Below are 25,365 nucleotides of genomic sequence, written 5' to 3' on the forward strand. Positions count from 1 at the left end.
GGCTCTGACTCGAGGCCGTCAGCCTGGGAATGTCTCTAGAACTCACCTGCACAGAGCTCTCTGCTTCCATGTAAGTGATGGTGACAGTGTCCTGTTCACTACTGTTGACTAAAAAATAACCAGACCCTTCCACAAGGCTAAATATTTCCTACGGAAAAATCAGATAAACAACATTCCATTCCCTTTGGTTTATAAATAATTCAAAGAAAATAACTTTTACCCACTTAAGAAACCAGAGTACATGATTAAAAGATTAAGGAAAATGGACTAAAAGCAAAATATGATTATTAAAGTATAATACCTAAGTACATTGTATCTCTCCCTCCCTCCCTCCCTCCCTTCCTCTCCCTCTCTCTCTTGCTCTCTCCCTCTCCCTCAAAACAATAACCCCTCTGGCTAGTGTGGCTCAGTGGATTGAGTGCTGGCCTGAGAACCAAAGGGTCGCTGGTTCAATTCCCGCTGGTTCAATTCCCAGTCAGGGCACATGCCTGGGTTGCGGGAGAGGCAACCACACATTGATGTTTCTCTCCCTCTTTTTCTCTTTCCCTTCCCTTCTCTCTAAAAATAAATTAAAAAATCTTTTTTGAAAAAATAAATAAAGTAAAAATAAACACATATGTTAGATTTCCTATTGTTATAATATTAATTTTAATGACCTAGTACTCTCCTGTCCAATATGATTCCATTGAACTAGACCCATACAGCTTCTACCTTCACATCAGGGTGGTTATAGATTGTAGCATTCTCAGGCAACACAGTTACATCATCCACCAGGAGCAACTCCACAGCTGCAGATATGGGCAAGTTGAAAAGTTCCTAGAAACGTAATAAGAACCACAAAGGTGAATACAAACTTTTAATTCTTCAACTCAGTGGGAAAAGATTCTACTATTCGTTCAAGTGCCAAAGATAACAGAACCACAGAGGTGCACAGTTGCCAGGTTTACATCACTTATGAACAACTTTTAAAGAAGAGCCTTAAATTTCAGTTAATTTATATATATATAATTTTATGATCAAAGGATTCATTGTCATACATGCAAAACATGATGCTAATTGCATTAGCAAAAGATCGTGTAAAAACACTCCATAATTCTGCAACTGTCAGTTTACAGCATGTTCCACATGGGGGAGGCCAAGAAGGGCCAGAATCAGTCAAAGTACAAAGTTGGGGACCTGGCAAGACAGTGATGTTAAGAAGGTTCATAGTTTAAGAATATCTAAAATACTTTAAAAAGTGTAAAGATAAAGTACATAATTTTTTTTCATCTAGTTACCAGAAAACTAGGGAAAGCCCTTACTAGATTTGAATAAAGGAAAATGAAAACAGGAATGCAGTTTTATTAATCTACAAAACAACTTCTAATGCATTATTAAGAAAGATTTTAGCCGTGGCTTGTGCGGCTCAGTGGTTGAGTGCTAGCCTGCCAACCGAAAGGTTGCTGGTTTGCTTCCCAGTCAGGGCACATGCCTAGGATGCAGGATGGGTCCCCAGTTGGGGGTGTGTGAGAAGTGACCAACTGATGTATCTCTCACACATTGATATGTCTCTCCCTCCCTTCCCCTCTCTAAAAATAGATAAATAAAATCTTTTTTAAAAAGAAAGATTTTATAATAAAGGAGGCATATTGCTCATTGAGAGGGGCTTCTGCAAAGAAAAGTACTTACTAAGTTAGCAACTGTGGGTATGACCAGTTCAAAGATGAATTAAATGCCCAATTTTGAGAAGGACTGCAGGTTTAAGAAAAAGGAAAAGCTTAAAAAATCACTGATTAGACTTCTGGTCAAGATGGAGGCATAAGCAGACATGCTTTGTCTCCTTGCACAACCACAAGAAGAATCACAACTAACGTCAAAACAAAAAACACCCAGAACTGCTAGAAAATCAAACTGGTTGGAAGCCTGACCACCAAAGATTTAAAGAAGCCATATTCATCCAGAAGGACAGGACGGGCAGAGACAAGGAGCCAGGGCAGAGACAAGGAGCCAGGGCAGAGAGGACATGGTACGATGTGGAGAGATGGCAGTGGCATCAGAACAGGTGGTCCCATGTGAATAATGTGAATAATTCACACATGGTGGATAAAAATTGGGAAGGATGTCTTGGGAGTGAGCGATCCCAACCCTGGGCCAAACCACGTGGCCCAGGGTTCCAGCACTGGGAAGATAAAGCCTCATAACTTCTAGCTGTAAAAACAGGGGCAGTTGGGGCAGCAGAAGAATCTGCCAGTTTCTCAGGAGAGTCTGTTTAAAGGGCCCACATGGTCCTAGAATGTTCAAAATCCCCACCCACTCTGGGAATCATCACCAGGGCAGAAGCTAGAAGGGTGCCAGGCACACAGAGGAAGTGGGTAAAGTGACTGGAAATGGGGGAAGTGCAGGGCAAGACTCCAGAGGCCAGGCAGTGGCATTGTCCCCTCTCTGACACCCACCCCCCAAACACACACACAGCACCACAAAACAAAGCAGGTTGCCCCAGCCTGGCAAATTCCTAAGGCTCCATGCCTTACAACTTAATTGGTGTGCTAAGACAGGGAGTCAAAGCAGCTCTGCCTAATGCACAGAAACAAACACAGGGAGACTGCCAAGATCGGGACAAAGAAATATGGCCCAAATGAAAGAACAGAAGAAAACCCTAGAAAAACAACTAAGCAAAATGGAGATAGACAGTCTTATCAGATGCAGAGTTCAAAACACTGGTGATGAGGATGCTCAGAGATATCACTGAGTATGGCAAAAACATAAAGGAAGAAATGAAATCTATAGTAAGTGAAACAAAGAAAAATTCACAGGGAACCAATAGCGAGGGGAAGGGAGCCAGGATTCAGATCAATGATTTGGAACATAAGGAAGAAATAAACATTCAACCGGAACACAACAAAGAAACAAGAATTCAAAAAAATGAGCAGAGTAAAAGAAGACTCCGGGACATCTCCAAAAGTGCCAACATCAGAATCATAGGGATGCCAGAAGGAGAAGAGGAAGAGCAAGAAATTGAAAACTTATTTGAAAAAATAATGAAAACAACAACAACACCAACAAACTTCCCTACTTTGGTGAAGGAAATAGATTTACAAGTCCAGGAATCACAGGGAGTCCGAAACAAGTTGGCCACAAAGAGGACCACACCAAGACACATCATAATTAAAATGCCAAAGGTTAAAGATAGAAGCTTAAAAGCAACAAGAGAAAAGCAGAGTTACCTACAAAGGAGTTCCCATGACTATCAGCCGATGTCTCAAAAGAAACTTTGCAGGCAAGAAGGGACTGGCAAGAAGTATTCAGTGAGGAAAACCAAGGACCTACAGACAAGATTACTCTATCCAGTAAAGTTATCATTTAAAATGGAAGGGCAGATAAAGTGCTTCCCAGACAAGGTAAAAGTAAAAGAGGTCATCATCACCAAGCCATTATTATTATTTTTTTAAGATTTTATTTATGTATTTTTAGAGAGGGAGGAAGGGAGGCAGAAAGAGAGGGAGAGAAACATCAATGTGTGGTTGCCTTTCACATGCCCTCTACTGGGGACCTAGCCCGCAACCCAGGCATGTGCCCTGACTGGGAATCAAACCTGCGACCCTTTGGTTCGCAGCACACGCTCAATCCATTGAGCTACACCAGCCAGGGCCACCAAGCCATTATTACATGAAATGCTAAAGGGACTTATTTAAGAAAAAGAATATCAAAACTATGAACATTAAAATGATGACAAACTCACAACTATCAACAACTGAATCTAAAAAAAATAAAAACAAACTAAGCAAACAACTAGAACAGGAAGAGAACCACAGAAATGGAGATCACATGGAGGGTTATCAGCTGAGAGCAGGAAGGGGGAGGATGGGGGAAAAGGTACAGGGATTAAGAAGCACAACTGGTAGGTACAAAACAGACAGGGGGAGGTTAAGAATACTATAGGAAATGGAGAAGCCAGGGAACTTATATGTACAGCCCATGGACATGAACTAACGTGGGGAATGCTGATGGGGGCGGGGCTGCAGGGAAGAAAGGAATAAAGAGGAGAAAAAAATGGGACAACTGCAATAACATAATCAATAAAATATATTTTTAAAAGTTTTCCAAGATGGGACAGGATGTTTTCCTGCAAAATAAAAGGTCATTTCTCATCCCAAAAATTTTTTTACCTGTGACATTTTTATTTAGTTTAATGTGTGAAATGTAATGTAATTAATCTCCATTTCATATTTTGTCAAAATCTTGTCTTCATCCTTTGATCACATCAAGTGACCCACACACCCCACCCCATGGCTAGAGTCGAACACTTCATCAGAGGGAAAATGTAAGAGTTCTGTTCAAAATCTCAGAAAAAGCTATTACACTAATTTTTAAAAAAAATCTTACTACAAAATCAAAAAGATCGATCCAAAGAGTTGAGTTGTTACACTCATTCCATTATATACAGTACCACGTTAGGTAACAGTCAGAAAAAGACAAATACCATATGATCTCACTTACATGGGGAATCTAATGTACAAAGTACACTGACAAACAAAATAGAACAGAGGCATGGACACATGGAACAGAATGACAGCTGTCAGAGAAGGGGGGGCAGGGTGTGCATGAAAGGAAGTGAAGGGATTAGCCAAAGAACATGTATGCATAACCCACAGATGCAGACAACAGTGTGGTGATGGCCAGAGGGCAGTGGCATAAGGAGTGCTGGGGCACTGTCCACGTGGCCTTGCCCTCCCCCGACAGGAAGCCTAAGCCCAGCAGCAGCCACCACCCAGGGCTGGGGACCCCCCCGCCCCCAGAGAAACAGGAAATGTTGTATTTCTTACATAACAATCTCTACTTACCTCTTGACTTTCCTTCTCTGAATAGCCCACAAAACTGACTTGAATGAGTACAGTCCCTTTTATCTGATGTACTTTAAGGATCTGATGACCTAGGGACATGCAGACAAATACCCTGTGAGACAATAACATGTAGAATACCAAAGTGTCTCCAGAAAACCAAATTCTACCCTAATTTATTTCAAATAATGTTTTATTGCAGGGAGGAAAAAACACCGCATAGGGAAACACACAAGAATCAGGAAACCTTTGCTTCAAAGAAACCCACCAATGAGTTTCTGCGTTGACTCTGCCACTATACTCCTGTGTGACCCTGAGCAAACATTTAATTTCTCAATTCCTTTACTAACTGAAGGATTAGGCCAGGCCAAATCTAAGTCTCTCCAGCTCTGATGGTCTGTGAGTCCAAAAATAGGCTGACAACAATGTATGAGGACATTTTTGTTTGATTTAAAAATGGAAGTGAGAAATAAAGAGATAGTCCTTTGGGAACTTTTACTCTTCTAAACTGTTTTGTATATGTAAATGTCATGTCAGTTCCTTACTCAAAAATTTAAAATGGCTAACTATTCCTTATTAGAACAACTCAAACTCCTTACACTAGTTTTGAAGCCTTCTATAATCTGACCCTGCTTTACTTTGTTTTCCTTTTTTTTTTTTTTTTTTTTTTTTTTTTTTTTTTTTTTTTAGAGAGAGAGAGAGGAAAGAAGAAAGAAAGAGAGGGAGACAAACATCAATGTGTGGTTGCTTTGTGCACCCCCTATTGGGGACCTGGCCTGCAACCCAGGCATGTGCCCTGACTGGGAATCAAACCAGTGACCCTTTAGGTCGCAGACCAGCACTCAATCCACTGAGTCCCACCAGCCAGGGTGTTTTCCATTTTTTAAAAAAAATTTTACTAACATGAATCTGCCACTTTACATAGGTCAGTTACTTTATCCTCAACCCATGATGATTGTGCCTAAATCTTTGAAGCACTTTCTCATGATGCTTCGTCCACTCAGTCATTCATTCATTCAACAAAGATTTATTGAGGGCCTACTATATACTAGGTAGTATGCCAGGTAATTAGGATGCAGAGATGAAGAAGAAAACAACATACTGGTAACCCTTTGCTTCAAAGAAACCTGTAGCTTAGTACAGCAACTGAGAGGGAAACCAACCACTGCAATCCAGTGTGGTCAGTGCTGTTATAGGAGTATGACACACAGCGTGTGTGTGTGTGTGTGTGTGTGTGTGTGTGTTCCTTACATTGAGAATATAGAAGGACAGAAAACTTGCAGGTCACTAGAAGATTTTAGTCAGTGAAGATGCAAGAAAAGAGAACATACAACATGTACAAAAGAAAGGGGTATGACAAACCTTGTCGTGGTTAAGAATCTAAAGTTGTTGACTAAGAAAAATGTAGGGTATATGTGGGCTGTGATGAGAGGTGAAGCCGAAGACGTAGGCACAAGTCAGTATGTCAAACTGCAACATAGGGGTTTTATCTTGAAAGACACAGGGATTACCTGGAGACAAAATGATGGCAGAATAGTCAGTGGTCACAAATATAGGCTTTGATGTCAGAGAGCTTATTGCTTCACCTATTTACTGTAATAATCTCAGGGCCCAAAACTGTGCCTAGGTTATAGTAAGAATGCAATATGTGTCTGGTGAATAAGTAAACTTAAAAAAATCAGGAAAATAATGCTAGTTTCTCATTGTTGTTATAAAGATTATATGAGAAAAAGCATATAAACTTTTTAATTGCTATATCCAACATTTCAGAAGAGCTCAGTAAACAGCAGCCAAAATAAGAACTTTAAGACAGAGATTCAGATTTGTACTGTAGGAAGATCGTTCTGAACAGTAGTGTGGAGATGGTTTAGAGAGTAGCACAGATACAATGAGATCAGTTGGGAGTCTACTGTGGTGATGCAGGACAGAGGCAATAAGGACACCAGCCATGGAGAGGAAGGGATGAAACCAAAAAGTATTAACAAGATAACACTGATGCTATTTGGTAATTGACTGTTGTCAGATATAAGGGACATCTTTTTCTTCTCTATCACTTTTTACACTAACCATATCATACTATGCATATTACAGTGTTATAGTATTAGCTACATATTAGTATCATGTTGTCATGTTCTGTATCTAAACTCTTAAACTTGTTCTGAATGTAAGATCCTGGGGGTACGGAAAGACTAAATCTTATTTCTCCTTCTCTGGTGTTTCTTGTTCCATTGAACAGTTACACCATCCATCCAAATGCTCATGGCAGAAACCTAAAAGTCATCCACAGTACCACTGGCTTCTTCACTTTCAGGAGTGACTTGAAGTAAGTTATTACATTAATGGCCTGCAGTGAATCACATCTGCTGGTATCCATGCCCTGGAGTGGTTCTCACCCACCTTGACTCTGCCTTTGGCCAGGTGTCTTGCTTGGTGCACTGGACATCAGCAAATGGCTTGATGAGAGTCAGCACGTGAGGTCTTGTTGCCCTTTTAGAACCTCATCTAGTGACTCTTTCCCCTCTTTAAGTCAGTCGGTCTCACTTACCTTATTTAGCTCACTGTTTTTCTGTTTTCTCTTTCCAACATCCCTTCAGGTCTCAGCATGTATGCTACTTTTGCAGGGTAGCCTTTTCTGTTCTAAACTAAGTTAGGTTCTCCTGTTATAAGCTCTTCAAGCACCCCATACTTGCCCTTCAGAACACTTACACAAATATAATGATTAAAGTCTGGCTTCACCAATTAGACTGTAAGCCTGTGAAGGCAGAGGCTGTGACTGCTTCATTACAAAGTATATCTCCAAGTGCCTAGCACACAGTCTTATATGCCATTCAATAAATATTGGCTGACAAATGAATAATATTTCCATAATATTATGCAAATAATGGCAATCAATATACTTAAAAATTAATTTAATTTTATGTTCTTGTAAGAAATATTGGACCCTAGACCTTAGCTTGGCAAACAAGGAAATTTACCTTTATATTTAAAAAAAACCCCAAAGATCAAAGATGAAAGGTGAGATATGATACAATCTGAAACAAACCATCACCCAGAAGGAAATACTTAATGCAGAACCACTTAGCAGATATGTGAAAACATCCATAAATTTTCACAATACCATGTAATCGGGTCTGCCCACTGCCATCATCCTTTGCTACTATCTCCACTGAATTATAATTTTCAAAATGAGCTAGTGTTTCATTTGAAGATTTCCATTCCAGCATTAGTGAACTGAAATTATCAAACTTTCTCCTCTGCTGATCAAACACTGCCAGTTCCAGGACTGTGTCCCTTAGGCTTGATACAGGAATCTGTGTTAAAATAAAAAGAAAAAAAAACCAATATCTTACAAGGCGTGGTAAACTAACCCTGAAGTTAGAGGGATTATGTTTTGTCCCAGTTTCATTCTTTGACAATGTTCAAATCTCCAAATGTGTCGAAAGGATGGATAATGAATACTGATACACACTTCATCTGGAATCACCCTTTGCTTCCTCTATCTCTCCCTCTACTTTCTCACCCTTCTTGTGTGTGTCTGTGTGTGTTTTTGTGAAATTACACAGGAATCGTGGCATGCTGCCCTAAATATTTCAACATACCTTTCCTAAGAATGAGAACATTCTCCTCAGTTGCTGACCTACTATGTATGTTATTGCTTATCATTATTCTTCATGGTGGACTTGGAGTAGAAGTAAATGTTATTACTTATTGATAATGCTAATAAAAGATTTGGTAAGGAAGAAAATTGGCAAAACTATTTGGAAGTTGTTTAGAGAGATCTCAATTGTCTATTGCCAATAATTACAAGCTAAGCACTGTGAGCAGAGTCACTGTGTCACACAGCACGGCCAATTCTGGCTTAGTTCAACCACGTCTTCCCAGATACTTCCAGAGAATGAATAACAAAACAGTTCCCTTAACTTTAATATGACAAAAGATTATTCAGACCATTTATCTCCACAGCATGGAAGACAAAAGTGCAAGTCAGCTGGAAACACTGCACTTACCAGTTGTTTGCTGTGCTGGGGCAGAGGACACGGCTGGGCGCCAGCTGGCACCTTATACACAGGGGTTACTGACATGCTGGCGGGGTGGGCACATATGAAGCGCACGTGCACAACCTCTACAGCTGGACTAGGGTTCAGGACACCTGGGTGATTTCCAACTTGAAATGTCAGAACCTTTAAGGAAACACCAGAGCAAGAGAAAATGGTGGGTAGACGCTTGACATCAGTTGTGTCAATCTAAATGTGTTAGGGTTATTCAAATCCTGGTATAAAGTCCCTTTGGACATTATAATCAGGCAAATTCCTTAAAGACATTATAGTTCTTAATTATTGGTGCTAAGAGAAACAAGAGTATTATGGAAATTTGAAAACAAAAGGAAAATTAAGAAAATATAGCTGACCAATTACTTAAGTTTTTTCCTCCACCAAATCCTTTGTTACCAGTTGGTAAAGAGTAGAAAAACTAATTTCTGTTTCACCTTGTCTCTGGTAGCAATACTAATGAATAACAGAATGTGGAAACAAAGAGAAGTTAGCTTCAAAATGGGGTAATTAGGCCTGAAATTACTAATAGCTAGCCATATATACAATAAAGTTCACTGGAGATATTAAAAAGAAGCTCAGTTGATTATAGCATAGTTCTTAAGTTAAAGTCATACCTGATAGTCCTGTTAGCCTGAGTAGCTGGACTGTGTTCCATAGCCACACAGTGCATTCTCAATACTAGTCAAACTGTAAACCTTCGTTACTATTTTTTTAAAGATTTTTATTCATTTATTCTTAGAGAGAAGAAGGGAGGGAGAAAGAGAGGGAGACAAACACTGATGTGAGAGAAACATCAGTATGTTGACTCTCCTAGGTGTCCCGTTGGGGGGGCTGAAGCCACAACCCAGACTGTGCCCTGAGCCAGCGAACTTGCACGTTGCAGCACAAAGCCCAGCCAAATGAGCCGCACAGAAAATCCACCGGTTTTGACAGAAGCAGGGCACCGCTGTGTATGGATCCATCGCTACCTCTCAAAATAATCAAAACTAATTCAATGCATAAAGGGCAACCTACTTATTACTCTTATCAGCACAGACCTGCTTCTTCAAAATTGCTAATCATAGATAACACTAAGTTTTCCTTCCTCACATTCTTTGGAGGTGGAAAACCATATGTTTTTCAGTCTAGACAACAAGGAAATAAATCATAGTGACAAAATAATTGAAATAAGCTCATTACTACAAAAAGATCTTGAACCTTTTAGTTAGTGAACTATTAGAATCCTCAGGTGAGCAAACCAAAATCTTTGGGTATATTTAAAGGATGGTAAGATATAAAAAAAGATCCTTTAATCAACAATTAGAATTATCCTATCTAGTCCATAAACTAAATCCATTAGAATCTGAAAAGGAATGGCTGAAGTACAAAAGGTTGGAATTAGTATTGCTAAAAGAAATGCTAGAAAAAATATCATTTTCTTACTTGTTCCCCTAAATCCAGGCACCGGACCCGGTAGATATACTGGTTCTGTTTTGTCTTCGCTGGAGGCCAGACTTGTGTTATTTCAATTTTCTCTGTCTTCTCCACGCTCAGCTCCGAAAAGAAATGGGAGGGCTCCAAGATCCATGGCCGAGGACCCCCTTCAAACACCACTTCTTTCACAGACTGCCATGTCACCAGTGCCACTTCAACAGGGTTTACAGCCTGATGACGTTTAAAGAAATTAAACCCTGATAGGTTAGGGAATGCGACAGTTATCTAAAGTGAAAAACTGGTTATCTACTCTGCTGAAAATGACATTAGACTTACTTCCCAAACTAAGAAACATATACATCATGCCTTGCACTTTGAATGCTTCTCGATCTCTGTACTAACTTTTTTTTTATTTAAAAAATTTTTCTTTTGTTTTTTTCCATACTAATTTTGATCCTACCTATCATTCAAGCCTAACTCATGTGTCACTACCCATTAAGTTATGTTTAATTATTCCAGACCACACCCACTTCTGCATCCTTTAAACTCTTACAGTATTTTTGTCTAGGATTCATTCGTATACTTATTCACATTCTAATGCTATTTAGATGTGTCAAATGCTTCATATGTATAAGTCTGACAATTCTTGTTATGTTCTTAAGTTATATAAACTTCTTAAGAGAAGAAAGTATCTTATATCCAAATTTTAAAAAAGAATTTCTATTCCGCAGTGGGATTTCGTACAACGTTGTGTATATAAAAGGTATTGAATAAAGAAACACTGAGTAAGCATTTTAAATGGAATTTTTTAATATTTTTCTTCTAAATCCTCACCCAAAGATATGTTTTTTTTTTAAACTGATTTTAGAGAGGAAGGCAGAGAGAGAGAGAGAAACATCCATATGTGCTCTGACCAGGAATCGAACCCACAACCTTTTGGTGTATAGGACAATGTTTCAACCAACTGAGTCACCTGGCCAGGGCTTAAATGGACATTTTACTAAAGTACCAAAGAAATTCTGCCTTAAAATATAAAAATAATACATGTATATACTATACACACATCCCATTTCTCAAAGATCTCTCACAAAAAAGGTAGTCAAGATAGGTATTACTCATTCCAGTATACAGAGCAGTTATATCCCATTTATAGATGAGGAAACAGGTTTTAGGAGAATGAAGTATTCTCAAACTGTAGGTTATTTTTGTATGGTACAGTGTCTATAAGAGTGACTGAATCACAAAATAAAATAGAGTTGAAGCAATCACTCTAAAGATGTAAGCAAACCATGCTTTAGTGTTTCTTTCCTGAACTAGTCATATTTATCATTGAACATGAATGAAATTAAACATTCTTATGTCTAATGGCAGTTTTCTCTTAAATAAGGTACATATAATTCAATTCAACATGTATTCATTGATGGCCCACTGTGGTACAGTAACAAAAAGCCAGCTCTCACTGGTGGGCGACATCCTGCAAACTGAAAGCTCGCCAGCTGGATTCCAGGTCAGGGCATGTGGCTGGGTTGCAGGCCAGGTCCCAGGTTGGGGGTGTCCACTGGGGGCGTTCGAGAGGCAATCAATTGATGTTTCTCTTCCTCTTTTTCTCCCTCCCCCCCTAAAAATAAGTAAATAAAATCTTTATTTATTTTTTTAAAGATTTTATTTATTTATTTTCAGAGAGGGAAGGGAGGGAGAAAGAGAGAGAGAGAGAAACATCAGTGTGCGGTTGCTGGGGGCCGTGGCCTGCAACCCAGGCATGTGCCCTGGCTGGGAATCGAACTGCGACACTTTGGTTCGCAGCCCGCGCTCAATCCACTGAGCTATGCCAGCCAGGGCAAATCTTTATTTTTAAAAAGCCATTATTTTGGACCTTATTGGTCCTGCCTGTATGAAAGTGTCTAATCACCTCCTGGCTGGCGTAGCTCAGTGGATTGAGCACGGGCTGCAAACCAAAGCATTGCAGGTTCAATTCCCAGTCAGGGCACATGCCTGGGTTGCAGGCCACGGCCCCCAGCAACCGCACATTGATGTTTCTCTCTCTCTCTTTCTCCCTCCCTTCCCTCTCTAAAAATAAATAAATAAAATCTTTAAAAAAAAAAGAAAGTGTCTAATCACTATATTTCATACCTGAAATTAATATAATATTGTATGTTAACTATGACTTAAAAGTAAATTAAAAAATATGGCTGTGTCTCACAGTGGCGCTCAGTCTTGGAGAGACAGGGTTGAAGCAGGTAAAGAGTACGAGTGGCACGAGGAGCAGAGTGCAGCGTGCCACACAGCCTCTGATACAAGCAGAGGCTTCACTGAAGGCCTCCCTGAGAAAGTGCAACAAAAATTATTCCTTCCTCCTAATATACAGTCCAAAACTAACCAGATCAACTGAATGATATGGCATGATAGTAAAAGGACAAATTAGGAACTATATCATGTACTGAAACATAATACTGACAACAAAGATAGAACATATTTTTTTTTCAGCAGGTAAAGAGAATTATGTGTAACCAAAGCACTAGGCGGAGAAAGAAAATCATTGTCTTACTTCCTTTCCTTTAAGGATAGTTTTTATTCCGTGGAAATGTGATTTGTGGACAACAAATATGAAATAAGGCTATGGATAACGATGAAAGCAAGAAAAAACCTAGGCGATTCACTACAAGAACAAATGAAATATGCCCAACTCACATGTTTAATACTTATGTACAATGTGCAATGAAGCCAATTTAAAATGTAAATTTTAATGATCAAGTTATCCTTTTAAAATTAACTTACCTTGCTTCTTTCATTAGTGTTATTTTTTTCCTTATGGGTGCCTCCTTATGCCAAGAGCATTAAGTTAGGATTTGTCAGTATCTACAGCATGAACTCATAGACATCAATTTTAGTTCCTGAAGGAATCAAATATGTAGAAAGCATACCAGGCTCTGTCTACTTTTGTTCTGAACCAGAGGTACAGTGGTACCTAGGTACTTGTCGTTAATTTGTTCTGGAACTACTGACAAGTGCCAAAACCGACAAATACCAAACGATGAAGCATTTTCTCTTGTGGGGTGGTGTCACACAAGTTCTAGCAAGTGCAATGAGTACTAAGCAAGCACTGAGTGCTGAAACACTTTTTCTCGTCAAAATGCGACGAGTGCAGGGTTTGACAAGTGCTGAAGTGACAAGTGCTGAAGTGTATAGTACATCCATACTTAGGGGCAAAAATAAAACTGTTGCACTAAAAATCCGTAAGTACAAAGGGTAAGAGATGACTGACTTCTCTCTGTAGGGTAGATTGTTTTATTTCAGAATTCTTCAAAAGAGAGTATACTAATATTTTATATCTTATTCAGCAATATGTACATATGTAAAAATTTAAATAGTACCTTAAGATTAGTGTATTATATGTATTTTACTATGCACATTTTATACTTCATTAAAAAGAAGAAAGAGAAATATCTAAAACTTGCTGATACAACTTAAAAATATTCCTGTAGCAGAAAACGAGGAGGTAAACTCCCTAATACTCAGGTTTGATGAGAGTGCTGCAGATCTACAAACTGGGGAGTGTGCAGGAAGGTGAACACAAATATCATGGATCTTTAACAGAGATCACAGATAGCTAGGAAGCCCCAGAGTGGACATGGGGAGGTCCATGAAAAGATAAGCCAGTTCCTTCCCATAAAATAGCTCACCTTTAGGGGTTCGTAAGCAGCAAATGTAGCACTGCTTTCCAAGTACTCTTCATATTCAGTCACACTCACTGTTAACAGAGTGTGACCCACAGATTTGGCTGCTATGTGTGTACTGGAACAGTGCTTCGGCCCAGGCCTTTGAATACCTGCAAATCAAACAGCATGACTTCAGCAGGAAATCAAATAAGCGGTAAGTTTCCAAGGAAATTAGTCTACAGAAATAAAAGAATATTAATACATTTTTTAAAAATCTTGATCTCACACACTAACTACTAGGCTCCAATTGTTTGCACCAAGCTGATATAAAAATATGTTCCTACCATTAACAGGTATTTATCACATAAGCCACAGTTCTATGCACAGTGAGGATACAAATTTGAACAAAGATCCTAACCTCAAGTTATACAGCTTATATATATATAGCTTAGAAGAGGAAAGTACACATTTATGCAAATTAAAGTATTAGTAGAAAATTATAAGCATTATAAAAGCCTAAAAAACAGCAAGGTTATTTCTAGCTGGAGAGATCAAGGAAAGTTTAGATATGTAGAAGAGTTCTCAAGCTGACAAATGAATGAACAAAGAAATATAAATGTGACACAAATGAATACATAGGAGAGATATATGGGAAATTCAAACGGAAGTGGTTGGTTTAGCTAGAGCCATATATGAAGCCAAAATATATACTTATGAAAAGCAGGTCACTTTACGTGGAAGAGGACCCTGAATACGACATTAAAAGGATTCCAGCCCTATTCCACTGGCAATGAAAACCTCTCAAAATTTTTGAACAGGAGAAGTAATATCGAAGTTAAGTTTCATGAAGATCCATCTGATAGCCATGATTATCACAGTCAAAAATAAAAATAGTTAGGAGGACATTGTTATACTCCAGCTGAGAGATAATGAGGGTCTAAAAATTAGGAGAGATAACTTGAGAATAGAGGAGAGGAGAGAGATATGAGTGATACTATATCCTAACTAGTAAGGGCAAGGGAGAAGTCCAAGTTGATGGCAATCATACAGATGTACTGTGAGCATTAAATGAGCTCATATACGAAAGTATTCAGAAAAATGCCTAGGAAACAGTAAATGCTAAGTAAATGCCAGATGCTACTACTATCATTGTATTGATGAAAAAAAATGGTGATCAGGATTAAACATGAAGTTCAATAACAGAAAATGATGTTGCCTTCATGAATAACTTATTCATATCTTTATTAGAGAAATACAATGTTATTTGCTTTTTGAATAAATTTAATATACACATATACATATGTTCATACATTAAAGGGAACTCCATTACTCTTAGAAGAGGAATGATATATATATTAAAGAAAAAAAAGGAAAAGAACTTGAAGCTAAAAACAGAAGACCTTAATATGAACTAAAAACTGATACTGTCTGGCCACAATGAGCCCAGGACATGTTATTCAATCTCTGCGCCTGTTTCTTTCTACACTACATTATAACACTGATCACAAGGCAGTTGACAGGATAAATAAAATCTCTGTAAAGAAAAGGTAATGTGTGAATTTAGACTATAACTTGTAGTTTCTGAACTGATGATTTGTCCTTTAATTCAAAGACAAAGAAAAGAGAAAATAAACAGCCTATACTTACCTTCTTTGAGAGGAGTAAAGACTCCTTTCTTGTCCATGTTGAGATCCAAGGATAAATGAGAGCAGTCCGTGAACGGGATGGCCTCTTTGGTCTCCTCATTTATGTGATACATAGCAATGGGGATTTCTATGAGCTGGCCAATCTCCACATCAGCATGAAATGGTAACAGTTCCATTTTGTTCAGTTTCAAGACATATATCTAGAGGGGAAAATTCATCTTTCAATAAAGGTATATTAGAAAAGTCTTAGAAGAAAGCATTCCATCAATATTTAAATACATACATATATGTTCATGTATATGGTTTGTATAAAATACTATTTAAGATATACATGTGTGTGCAGTAGGTGCTGAACATGTGACTCATTTCATTCCTTGATCAATTGATCTCTCTAAAGCATCTAACATCATACAGTGGGTTCTGGCAAATTATGGCAATTTTCTTAGCTTTTGTAAGCTAAAAATGGTTTTTACATTTTTAAAGGGTTGTAAGATGAAACAACAATAGCAATAAGAATATATAACCCTGGCTGCTGTGGCTCAGTGGATTGAGTGCCTGCAAACCAAAGGGTGGCCAGTTCAATTCCCAGTCAGGGTACATGCCTGGGTTGCGAGCCAGGTCCGCAGCTTCGGGTGTGTGAGAGGCAACTGATTGATATGTCTCTCGTAAATTAATGTTTCTTTCCCTCCCTTCCCTTCTCTCTAAAAATAAATAAATAAAATCTTTATTTTAAAGAGATTTTATTTATTTGTTTTTAGAGAGGGAAGGGAGGGAGAAAGAGAGGGAAAGAGACACACATCAATGTGCGGTTGCTGGGGGCCGTGGCCTGCAACCCAGGCATGTGCCCTGACTGGGAATCAAACCTGCGACACTTTGGTGGATAGAGACTGTATGTGGCCTACAAAATACTAAGATATTTACCATATGGCCCTTTACAGAAAAAGTTTGCTGACCTCTGATATAGAGATATTCCTCTTTCTTGGTATCTTTTAAAAAATATTTTTTATTTTGATTTTGCTATAGATTGCTTATGTTCCTCCCACAATTCATGTGTTGAAATCCCAATCCCCAAATTGACGATAGTAGGAGGTGAGGCTTTTGGGAGGGGACAAGGCCTTATTAATGAGATGCATGTTCTTATATAAGAGACCCCACAGAGGTCCCTAGTCCCTTCTGCCAGGTAAGTTTACAGCAAAAACACAACCTTCTATGAACCAGAAAGCTTTCCTTCATCAGGCACTATCTGCTGGTGCCTTGATTCTGGGCTTCCCAGACTGCAAAACTGTGAGAACTTCCTGTTGGCCCTGGCCAGTGTGGCTCAGTTGGTTGGAGCATCATCCTATAAACCAGGGGTGTCAAACTCATTTTCACCGGGGGCCACATCAGCCTCACGGTTGCCTTCAAAGGGCCAAATGTAATTGTAGGACTATATAAATGGAGCTACTCCTTAACTAGGGGCAAGGAGCTCAGCGATGCCACCGGGTAGAAACAAGGTGCCAGGCTGGATAAAACAAGGTGGAGGGCCGGATTTGGTCCACAGGACTTGTGTTTGCTACCTGTGCTGTAAACCAAAACGTTGCAGGTTTAATTCTTGGTCAGGGCACCTGCCTATGCTGTGGGTTTGGTCCTTGATTGGGGAGCATATGGGTGGCAGCTGGTCAATGCTTCTCTTTCACACTGATTCTCTCCCTCTGTCTCTCCCTCCCTTCGTCTCTCTCTGGAATTGGTAAATATACCCTCAGGTAAGGATTTAAATTTTTAAAATTTTATTTACTTATTTTTAGAGTGAGGGGAAGGGGAAGACGAGAGAGAGAGAGAGAAAGACTGATGTGCAAGAGAAATATGGATCAGTTGCTTCTGGAATGTCTCCAGCTGGGGATCCAGCCTGCAACCCAGGCATGTGCCCTGACTGGAAATCAAACCAGTGACCTTTCAGTTTGCAGGCCAGTACTCAATCCACTGAGCCACACCAGCCAGGGCATGGGTGAGGATTTAAAGGAAAAAAGAAAGAGATTTCTGCTGGTTATAAGCCACCCAGCCTTTGGTATCTTATCATTGCAGCCCAGTCTTCTTTGGTCACTTTCTATGTTTCTTCTGCTAGTTCCTCTTATTCTGCCTATGTCTCTTAAAGTAACACATATTCTGATTCTATATGCCTTTCCTGGGAAATCTTATCTAGTTCCAGAACTTCAATAACCAACCATTTGCTGATAACTCCAAATATTTATCTCTAGCCCTAATTTTTCAGTTGTTTTTCAGACCCCTATTTCCTGTTATTATTTTTTAAAAGTTTATTTATTGATTTTAGAGACCTAGACAAAGTGGGGAGGAGACAGACAGAGAGAAACATCAGTTTGTTGTTTTACTTCTTTATGCATTCATTGGCTGATTCTTCTATGTGCCCTAACTGGGGATCAAACCCACAACCTTAGCATATTGGGAGGACGCTCTAACCAATGGAGCTACCCTGCCATTGCTTACCCTGTTTTGTGGTTGCTCCATTGGTGTATCACACTAATGTATCCAAAACTGAATTCATCACCTTCCCCCTTTTTTCCCCCTTTTCTTGTGTTTCTATCCACTTAGTTGCCAAAGCTGGAAGCCTCTGTGTCTTTAAATTTTTCACTTTTCTCCACCCCACTGAGTGTCAAATTTGGCTAAGGCTATCTCTAAAATAACCCTTAATTTCATTAGGTCAGGCTTAACTGGACGCTTTGCCTTCACTTTTTTCCTTTAGTCCATTCTACTCTACTAGTATATAGCACCAGCAACTATCTTTTGTTCCTTTTAAAATATAGTTGTTATTATCTAACTATAAAAATAATTACATATCTTTCCAAACACAGGTTTTACCATACTATTGGCCTTATTAAAAATCTGTGTTGCCCTTGCTGGTGTGGCTCAGTGGATTGAGCACTGGCCTGTGAACCAAAGGGTCACAGGTTCAATTCCTAGCCAGGGCACATGCCTAGGTTGCAGGCCAGGTCCCCAGTTGGGGGTGCATGAAACGCAACCACACATTGATGTTTCTTCCCCCCTTTCTCTCTCCCTTTCCCTCTGTCTAAAAATAAATAAATAAAGTCTAAAAAAATCTGTGTTGATTTCCCACTGTCTATAGCAGGGGTCAGCAAATGGTTTCTTTTCTTTTTTAAAAATATTTTATTTATTTATTTTTAGAGAGGGAAAGGGAAGGAGAAAGAGAGGGAGAGAAACATCAATGTGTGATTGCCTCTTGTGCACCCCCTACTGGGAATCTGGCCCACAAAACTCAGGCATGTGCCCTAGACTGGGACTTGAATCAGCAACCCTTTGGTTCTCAGTCCGGCACTCAGTCCACTGAGCCACACCAGCCATCACTAGCAAATATTTTCTGTAAAGGGCTAGATAGCAAGTATTTTGAGCTTTGGAGGCCACAGGGTCTCCATGGCAACTACCCACTCTGTAGTTGTGGCTTGAAAGCAGCTATAAATGATATGTAAATGAATGAAAGTGTTTGTGTTCTGGTAAAACTTTATTTACCAAAAGGCAGCCAGTTGAGTTTGACTCTCAAGCATTAGGTTAGATCCATCATTCGAAGTCTTGTTCAAGTCCCCACCTCTTCATGACAGTCTCCAAATGGTCACATCTATAGGGATTTTTCTTTTATAAACCAATAATATTTTTATTTTATAATTCAAGTAACTATTGAGTCTAATTTTTTACAGGTAAAATACCTCATATATCATTTTCTTAAAATGTCATTTAACTTTCCATGTAAATAAATCTTCCTAGTTAGGCTTTAGATTCTTAAAGTAGGGATATGTGTCTTTGCAGGTCTTATGATACCTAGCATGGTTTAAGTGTCCAAGGGTACTCAATAAATATTTGAATGATAACAAAATGCTAAATACTGCAAGGAACAGCAACATACACTAACATATATTAAAAGTGTGAGAAAAACCAGAAAAATAGCTATATATAATACAGTAAAAAAGACTTTTCAATCTTTTAGAAACAAGACTGACAAACAAAAATATGAAACTAGAACCCTGGCTAGTGTGGCCCAGTTGGTTGGAGCATCAACCCATAAACCAAAAGGTTGTGGGTTGGATTCCCAGTCAGGATCGCAGGTGCAGTCCCCAGTTGGGATGTGTGCAAGAGGCAACCAATCGATTTTTCTCTCCCTCTCTTCCCTTCTAAGCATGTCTTCAGGAGAGGATAAAAAAGTAAAAAAAAAGGAACTAGAGATAAAGTTATTGTATTTTGTCATGTGTAATGTGCACCCACATTTTTGTGTGCATTATACACAGGATATCCCCATTATACCCCCATTATTAATCCATGGTATGTAATCATTATACCCATATATAATGCACACCATTATTTTTCCCTCAAATATTTGGGCAAAAAATGTGCATTATATGTGTATAATGCACAAAACATGACACTATGAAAGTTATATATATGATAACATAATACAACAATAAAAATAAGTAACATTAAGTTATAAATATATCTGAAGCATTAGGGTAAACATCATCTCATTTAAAAAACATTTTATTTATTTATCTTTAGAGAGAAGAGAAAGGAAGGGGAGAAACATCAATGTGTGGTTGCCTCTCATGTGCCCCCTACTGGGGACCTGGCCCATAACCCAGGCACTTGCCTTTACTGGGAAACGTACGGGTGACTCTTTGGTTCACAGCCCGGCACTCAATCCACTGAGTCACATCAGCGAGGGCTCTTCTCATTTAATTCTGACAGTAATCCTTTGATGTGATACTATCATTATCTCCATTTTAGAGTGGAGAAAACAAACATAGACATTAAATAACTGGCTATTAAATGTAGTAGGATTCAATCTAGGACAAGAATGCTTAAGGAATATGTACTTCCAGATTGAATTTGATCATCACTTTTAAAAAAGCCAATTTGGACTAGAAAGAAATTTAAATGTGTTACTGTATTCTTAATTTAGACAGCAGAAAAAGTAAAAAAAAAAAAAAGAGAGAAAGAAAAAAGAAATTAGACAGCAGTGTCTCAGGGATGATAAGAAGGTTTTCTGGATAATTGTTTACCTTAATTTCTCCATATCGAAAGAGATTTTGTACATCTCGGGCCAATACAGTGCTGTTGCCCCAGACCTGACCTGCAGTCACCACTCCTTTAGTGGTTACCATGGCCACTGTTTCATTAGAAGAGGCCCAGGTGAAGTTGCCACTGCCACCCTCCACCTGTGAAAAAATGCCAACTTATATTGAATTAACTATAGGAGAAAAATGTAATTTAAGTGAAGCTGTAAAATCTAGTAAAATAAAGTTTAAGAAATACTAAAAATATATAATTAATTATTCCTGGACACATAAAGAAACTGTGATGCTATAGTAAAAAAAGAAAGGGAAATGCTGAAAGGAGATTATGTAATGGCAGTGTCACAAAATGTCAAAAAAGGGTATAAGGAAGCTTAACAAAACTTTATAAAACTTACAAGGAAAGGATAAATAGAAGGCAGAAAGTATACTGAGTCTTGTCAGGATGACAGTATTCAAGAGCATGATCTGGTTGTTACCAAAAGCTGGGTTATACTATTGAGTTGGCCAAAGAGTTCATTTGTTTTTTTCTGTACAATGACTCTAGTAGTGCTTAGTTGTCTTTAACTTCATTTGAAACTATTTTGTTAGATTGTATTGTGACAGCTGTTATATTAGTGTACATTAAAAAAACTTACCAAAATTGCTCAATTTTTGTGTAGCCACTTAATATTGAAGATGGAAGAAAATAAGCAACATTTTCAGCATATTATGCTTTATTATTTCAAGAAAGGTAAAAATGCAACTGAAATGCAAAAAAAAGATTTATGTAATATATGGAGAAGGTGCTGTGACCGATTGAATGTGTCAAAAGTAGTTTGTGAAGTTCTGTGCTGGAGATTTTTCACTGGATGATGCTCCATGGTTGAGCAGACCAGTTGAAGTTGATAGTGAGCAAATTGAGACATTAATTGATAACAATCAATGTTAGAAAATTTGGGGACTTCCAGCCAAGATGCAGACATAAGTAGATACACTTTGCCTCCTCAAACAACCAAAAGAAGGACAACAACAAATTTAAAAACAAAAAACAACCAGAACTGCCAGAAAATAAAACTGTAAGGAAGTCCAACAAACAAGGAGTTAAAGAAGAAACATTGATCTAGACTGGTAGGAGGGGTGGAGATGGGCAGCCAGACTGGAGAGGACTTGAAGCAAGCCTGTGGCTGGAGGACCAGGGTGGGCAACGTAACTGCTGGCAAACCCAATAGTTCCACATTTGTGCGTGGATAAACGAGGAGGAACAACTAGAGAGTGAGACGGGTCAATCAACCCAGGGTTCCAGTGAGGGAAAATAAAGCCTCAAAACTTCTGACTGAAAAAATCTGTGGGGGTTGCAGCTGCAGGAGAAACTTCCAGCCTCACAGGAGAGTTCATTGGAGAGATCCACAGGGTCCTCAAATATACACAAACCCACCCACCCGGGAATAAGCACCAGAAGGGTACAATTTGCTTGTGGGTAGCTGAGAAAGTGACTGAAAGCTGGCCTTGTTCCCTCTCAGACCTCTCCCCCACATACAGTGCTACAACACAGTGATGAGGATTGCCCCACCCTGGTGAATTTCTAAGGCTCTATCCCTTACTATGTAACAGGCACCCTCAGCCAAAAAAATACGGCCCGAATGAAAGAACAGATCAAAGCACCAGAAAAAATACAACTAAGTGATGGGGAGATAGCCAACCTATCAGATGCAGAATTCAAAACACTGGTAATTAGGATGCTCACAGAAAGGGTTGAGTATGGTCACAAAATAGAGAAAAAGTGAAGGCCATGCAAACTGAAATAAAGGGAACCAACAGTATAGGGAAGGAAACTGGGACTCAAATCAAAGATTTGGAGCAGAAGGAAAAAATAAACATTCAGCCAGAACAGAATGAACAAACAAGAATTCAAAAAAATGAGGAGAGGCTTAGGAATCTCTGGGATAACTTTAAACGTTCCAACATCTGAATCATAGGGGTGCCAGAAGGAGTAAAGGAGGAGAAATAAATGGAAAACTTATTTGAGAGAATAATGAAGAAGAACTTCCCCAATCTGGCAAAGGAAATAGACATACAAGTCCAGGAAGCTCAGAGAGTTCCAAAGAAGTTGGACTCAAGAAGAAACACACCAAGGCACATCATAATTACATTAACCAAGATTAAAGATAAGGAGAGTATCTTAAAAGCAGCAAGAGAGAAGGAGACAGTTACTTACAAAGGAGTTCCCATCAGACTGTCAGCTGATTTCTAAAAAGAAACTTTACAGGCAAGAAGGGACTGGAAAGAAGTATTCGAAGTCATGAAAGGCAAGGACCTACATCCAAGATTACTCTATCCAGCAAAGTTCTCATTTAGAATGGAAGGGCAGCTAAAGTGCTTCACAGATAAGGTCAAGTTAAAGGAGTTCATCATCACCAAGCTCTTATTATATGAAATGTTAAAGGATTATCTAAGAAAAAGAAGATGATCAAAAATATGAATAGTAAAATGAAACCAAACTTACAACTATCAACAACTGAACCTAAAAAAAAAGAGAGAAATGAGCTAAGCAAACAACTAGAACAAGAACAGATTCACAGAACTAGAGATCACATGGAAGATTATCAGTGTAGGGGGGGGGAATTGGGAAAAAAGTACAGGGAATAAGAAACATAAATGGTAGGTACAAAACAGACAAGGGGAGGTTAAGAATAGTATGGGAAATGGAGAAGCCAAAGAACTTATATGAATGACCCATGGACATGAACTAAGGTGGGGGAATGATGGTGTGAGAGAAGGTATAGGGCAGAATGAAATATAGGAGAGAAAAAAATGGGACAACTGTAATAGCAAAATCAATAAAATATATTAAAAATAAGGAAGGAAATTTAACACATAACACAACATGGATGAATTTTAAAGACATTCTATTAAGTTAAAAAAAACAATAACAAAAGGGAAAAAATAAACAAGAAAAAGCCCCATGTGGGAGATAGCCAACATACTCAAAACATATAAATCAATAAAGTTATTGGTAAAATGAAAAATGTGTCTTTTACTCAAAAAACTAAATGACCTTTTGGCCAACCCAATATAAGGACTAGGGGGAAATAAAATTTTAAATTAGCCAAACATCAATAAATTAAGTGATCAGAGAAACTGACTTATCTTCTTGTGAATTCTCATATTATAGGATAACATACCTTTACTTTATAACGATATAATATTCCCATAGGATGATGAGGAAATGCCAGAAAGTTGGGTGTAAGCTTGATAGGAAAATAAATCTTCACTTCTTGCTGATGTACAATTGAAAATTTTATAGGCTGAATATCTTTATTCTAGAGGACCAGAAAAAAAGGGAGCAAAATAAATTTTATGAGAACTGTTCTTATGATGCACATTCATAGAGCATCGGCAAAATGGTGTGCTAATGAGTTACTCAACCAGTTTCTATCTAGAAAATAAAGAAAGAAATAAATGTTCCTACTCATTAAAGAAGCACAACTACTATGGGTCATTAATAATGAAAGGAATTTTGCTAGACCCAAAGTAAGTATCACAATCAGGGAAGGTAGTTAAAATTTCCTGAAATAAAAGAGTTTTATCAAGAGAGGAAAGAAAATTATAGTTTCAGAAAGAAAGATTCTTGGACATCCATCAGTTAACTGTATAAACGGTAAAAGCAAAGGGATATTACAAGTTACTCAGAAGAAAAGAAAGAGAACATTTAAAGATGCTGGGGTAAGACACTCCCCTCATCCTTACAAACAAGAGCACAGTTTGGGGAGCAGGGGAATCTATACAGGTAAAATGGAGTCCTCACACTCAACTACACCGATATTTTCTCTTTGAAGGCAAAAATGCTATCATCTATCTACCTACCTACCTACCTACCTACCTGTGTGTCTTTCAAAGAAGCCATGAAATATTTACCAACAGTCTCACATGTGTAATATTGGCTCTGATTTTCTCTGCACTCTCTCAAGGTGATTGGGTCATAAACCAACAATACCGTAAGTCTTTCAGCTTAAAAGAAAATACTATTTTAGCCCATTGAGACTAGTTTTGGACTTTTGACTTTCAAAACTAAGATAATAAATTGGTGTTGTCTTAAGATGAAAGACAGAGAGAATCATTCTGATGGTATTTAGGTGACCACTGAGAGAAACAAGAAGTAATCTATTTGGAATAGGGAGTGTAAGCTGGGCCCGGGTAGAACTCTTACCATTCAAGGAAAAGGTAATAGTACAAAACGGGTTGGTCCTGGGAAGACATTTTATAACATATAGAAAAAAAAGAGAATGTAGTACTTAAAAAGACAGAGGATAAAATGCACTTGGAAAATTGTTACTGCAGGTGACATAAATTTTAAACAATGTCTGCTTTGGTACGTTAGCAAATATGAATGTGGGACTTCCGGCAAGATGGAGGCATAGGTGGGCGCACCATACATCCACGCACAACCAAGATTAGAACAACAACAATTTAGAGGCAGAATAACACCCAGAACTAACAGAGAATTTATCTGAATGGAAGTTGGACAGCCAAGAAGTTGAAGTAGACCCGTTCATCTAGACCAGTAGGAGGGGCTGAGAGGAGGAGCAGTCTTGGCATGCAGAGATGGGGAGAACTGGGCACATAAGGCAACCGGGAATGTGTAAGCCTTCCGGGATGCAGCAGTGGGCCCTGAGTACGCAAGTGGTGGCTGGCGGATCCAGTTAGGTGGCATTGTGAACCAGGGCAGAGCG

At 38.6% G+C, this 25,365-nt stretch overlaps 1 protein-coding gene across 1 annotated transcript in view; it reads right to left on the reverse strand.

The window, feature by feature from the left end:
* Positions 1-25,365, reverse strand: part of NUP210L (nucleoporin 210 like) — a 100,998-nt gene that overhangs the window by 40,376 nt on the left and 35,257 nt on the right. Inside the window, 10 exon segments of the mRNA XM_036015395.1 lie at positions 47-148; positions 712-816; positions 4,821-4,909; positions 7,936-8,128; positions 8,825-8,998; positions 10,292-10,513; positions 13,963-14,108; positions 15,586-15,784; positions 20,642-20,797; positions 23,818-23,955. Coding sequence (XP_035871288.1) covers positions 47-148; positions 712-816; positions 4,821-4,909; positions 7,936-8,128; positions 8,825-8,998; positions 10,292-10,513; positions 13,963-14,108; positions 15,586-15,784; positions 20,642-20,797; positions 23,818-23,955 — 1,524 coding nt within the window.

The sequence above is a fragment of the Phyllostomus discolor genome, chromosome 14 (genome assembly GCF_004126475.2).
Source record: "Phyllostomus discolor isolate MPI-MPIP mPhyDis1 chromosome 14, mPhyDis1.pri.v3, whole genome shotgun sequence".
Taxonomy (NCBI): Eukaryota; Metazoa; Chordata; class Mammalia; order Chiroptera; family Phyllostomidae; genus Phyllostomus; species Phyllostomus discolor.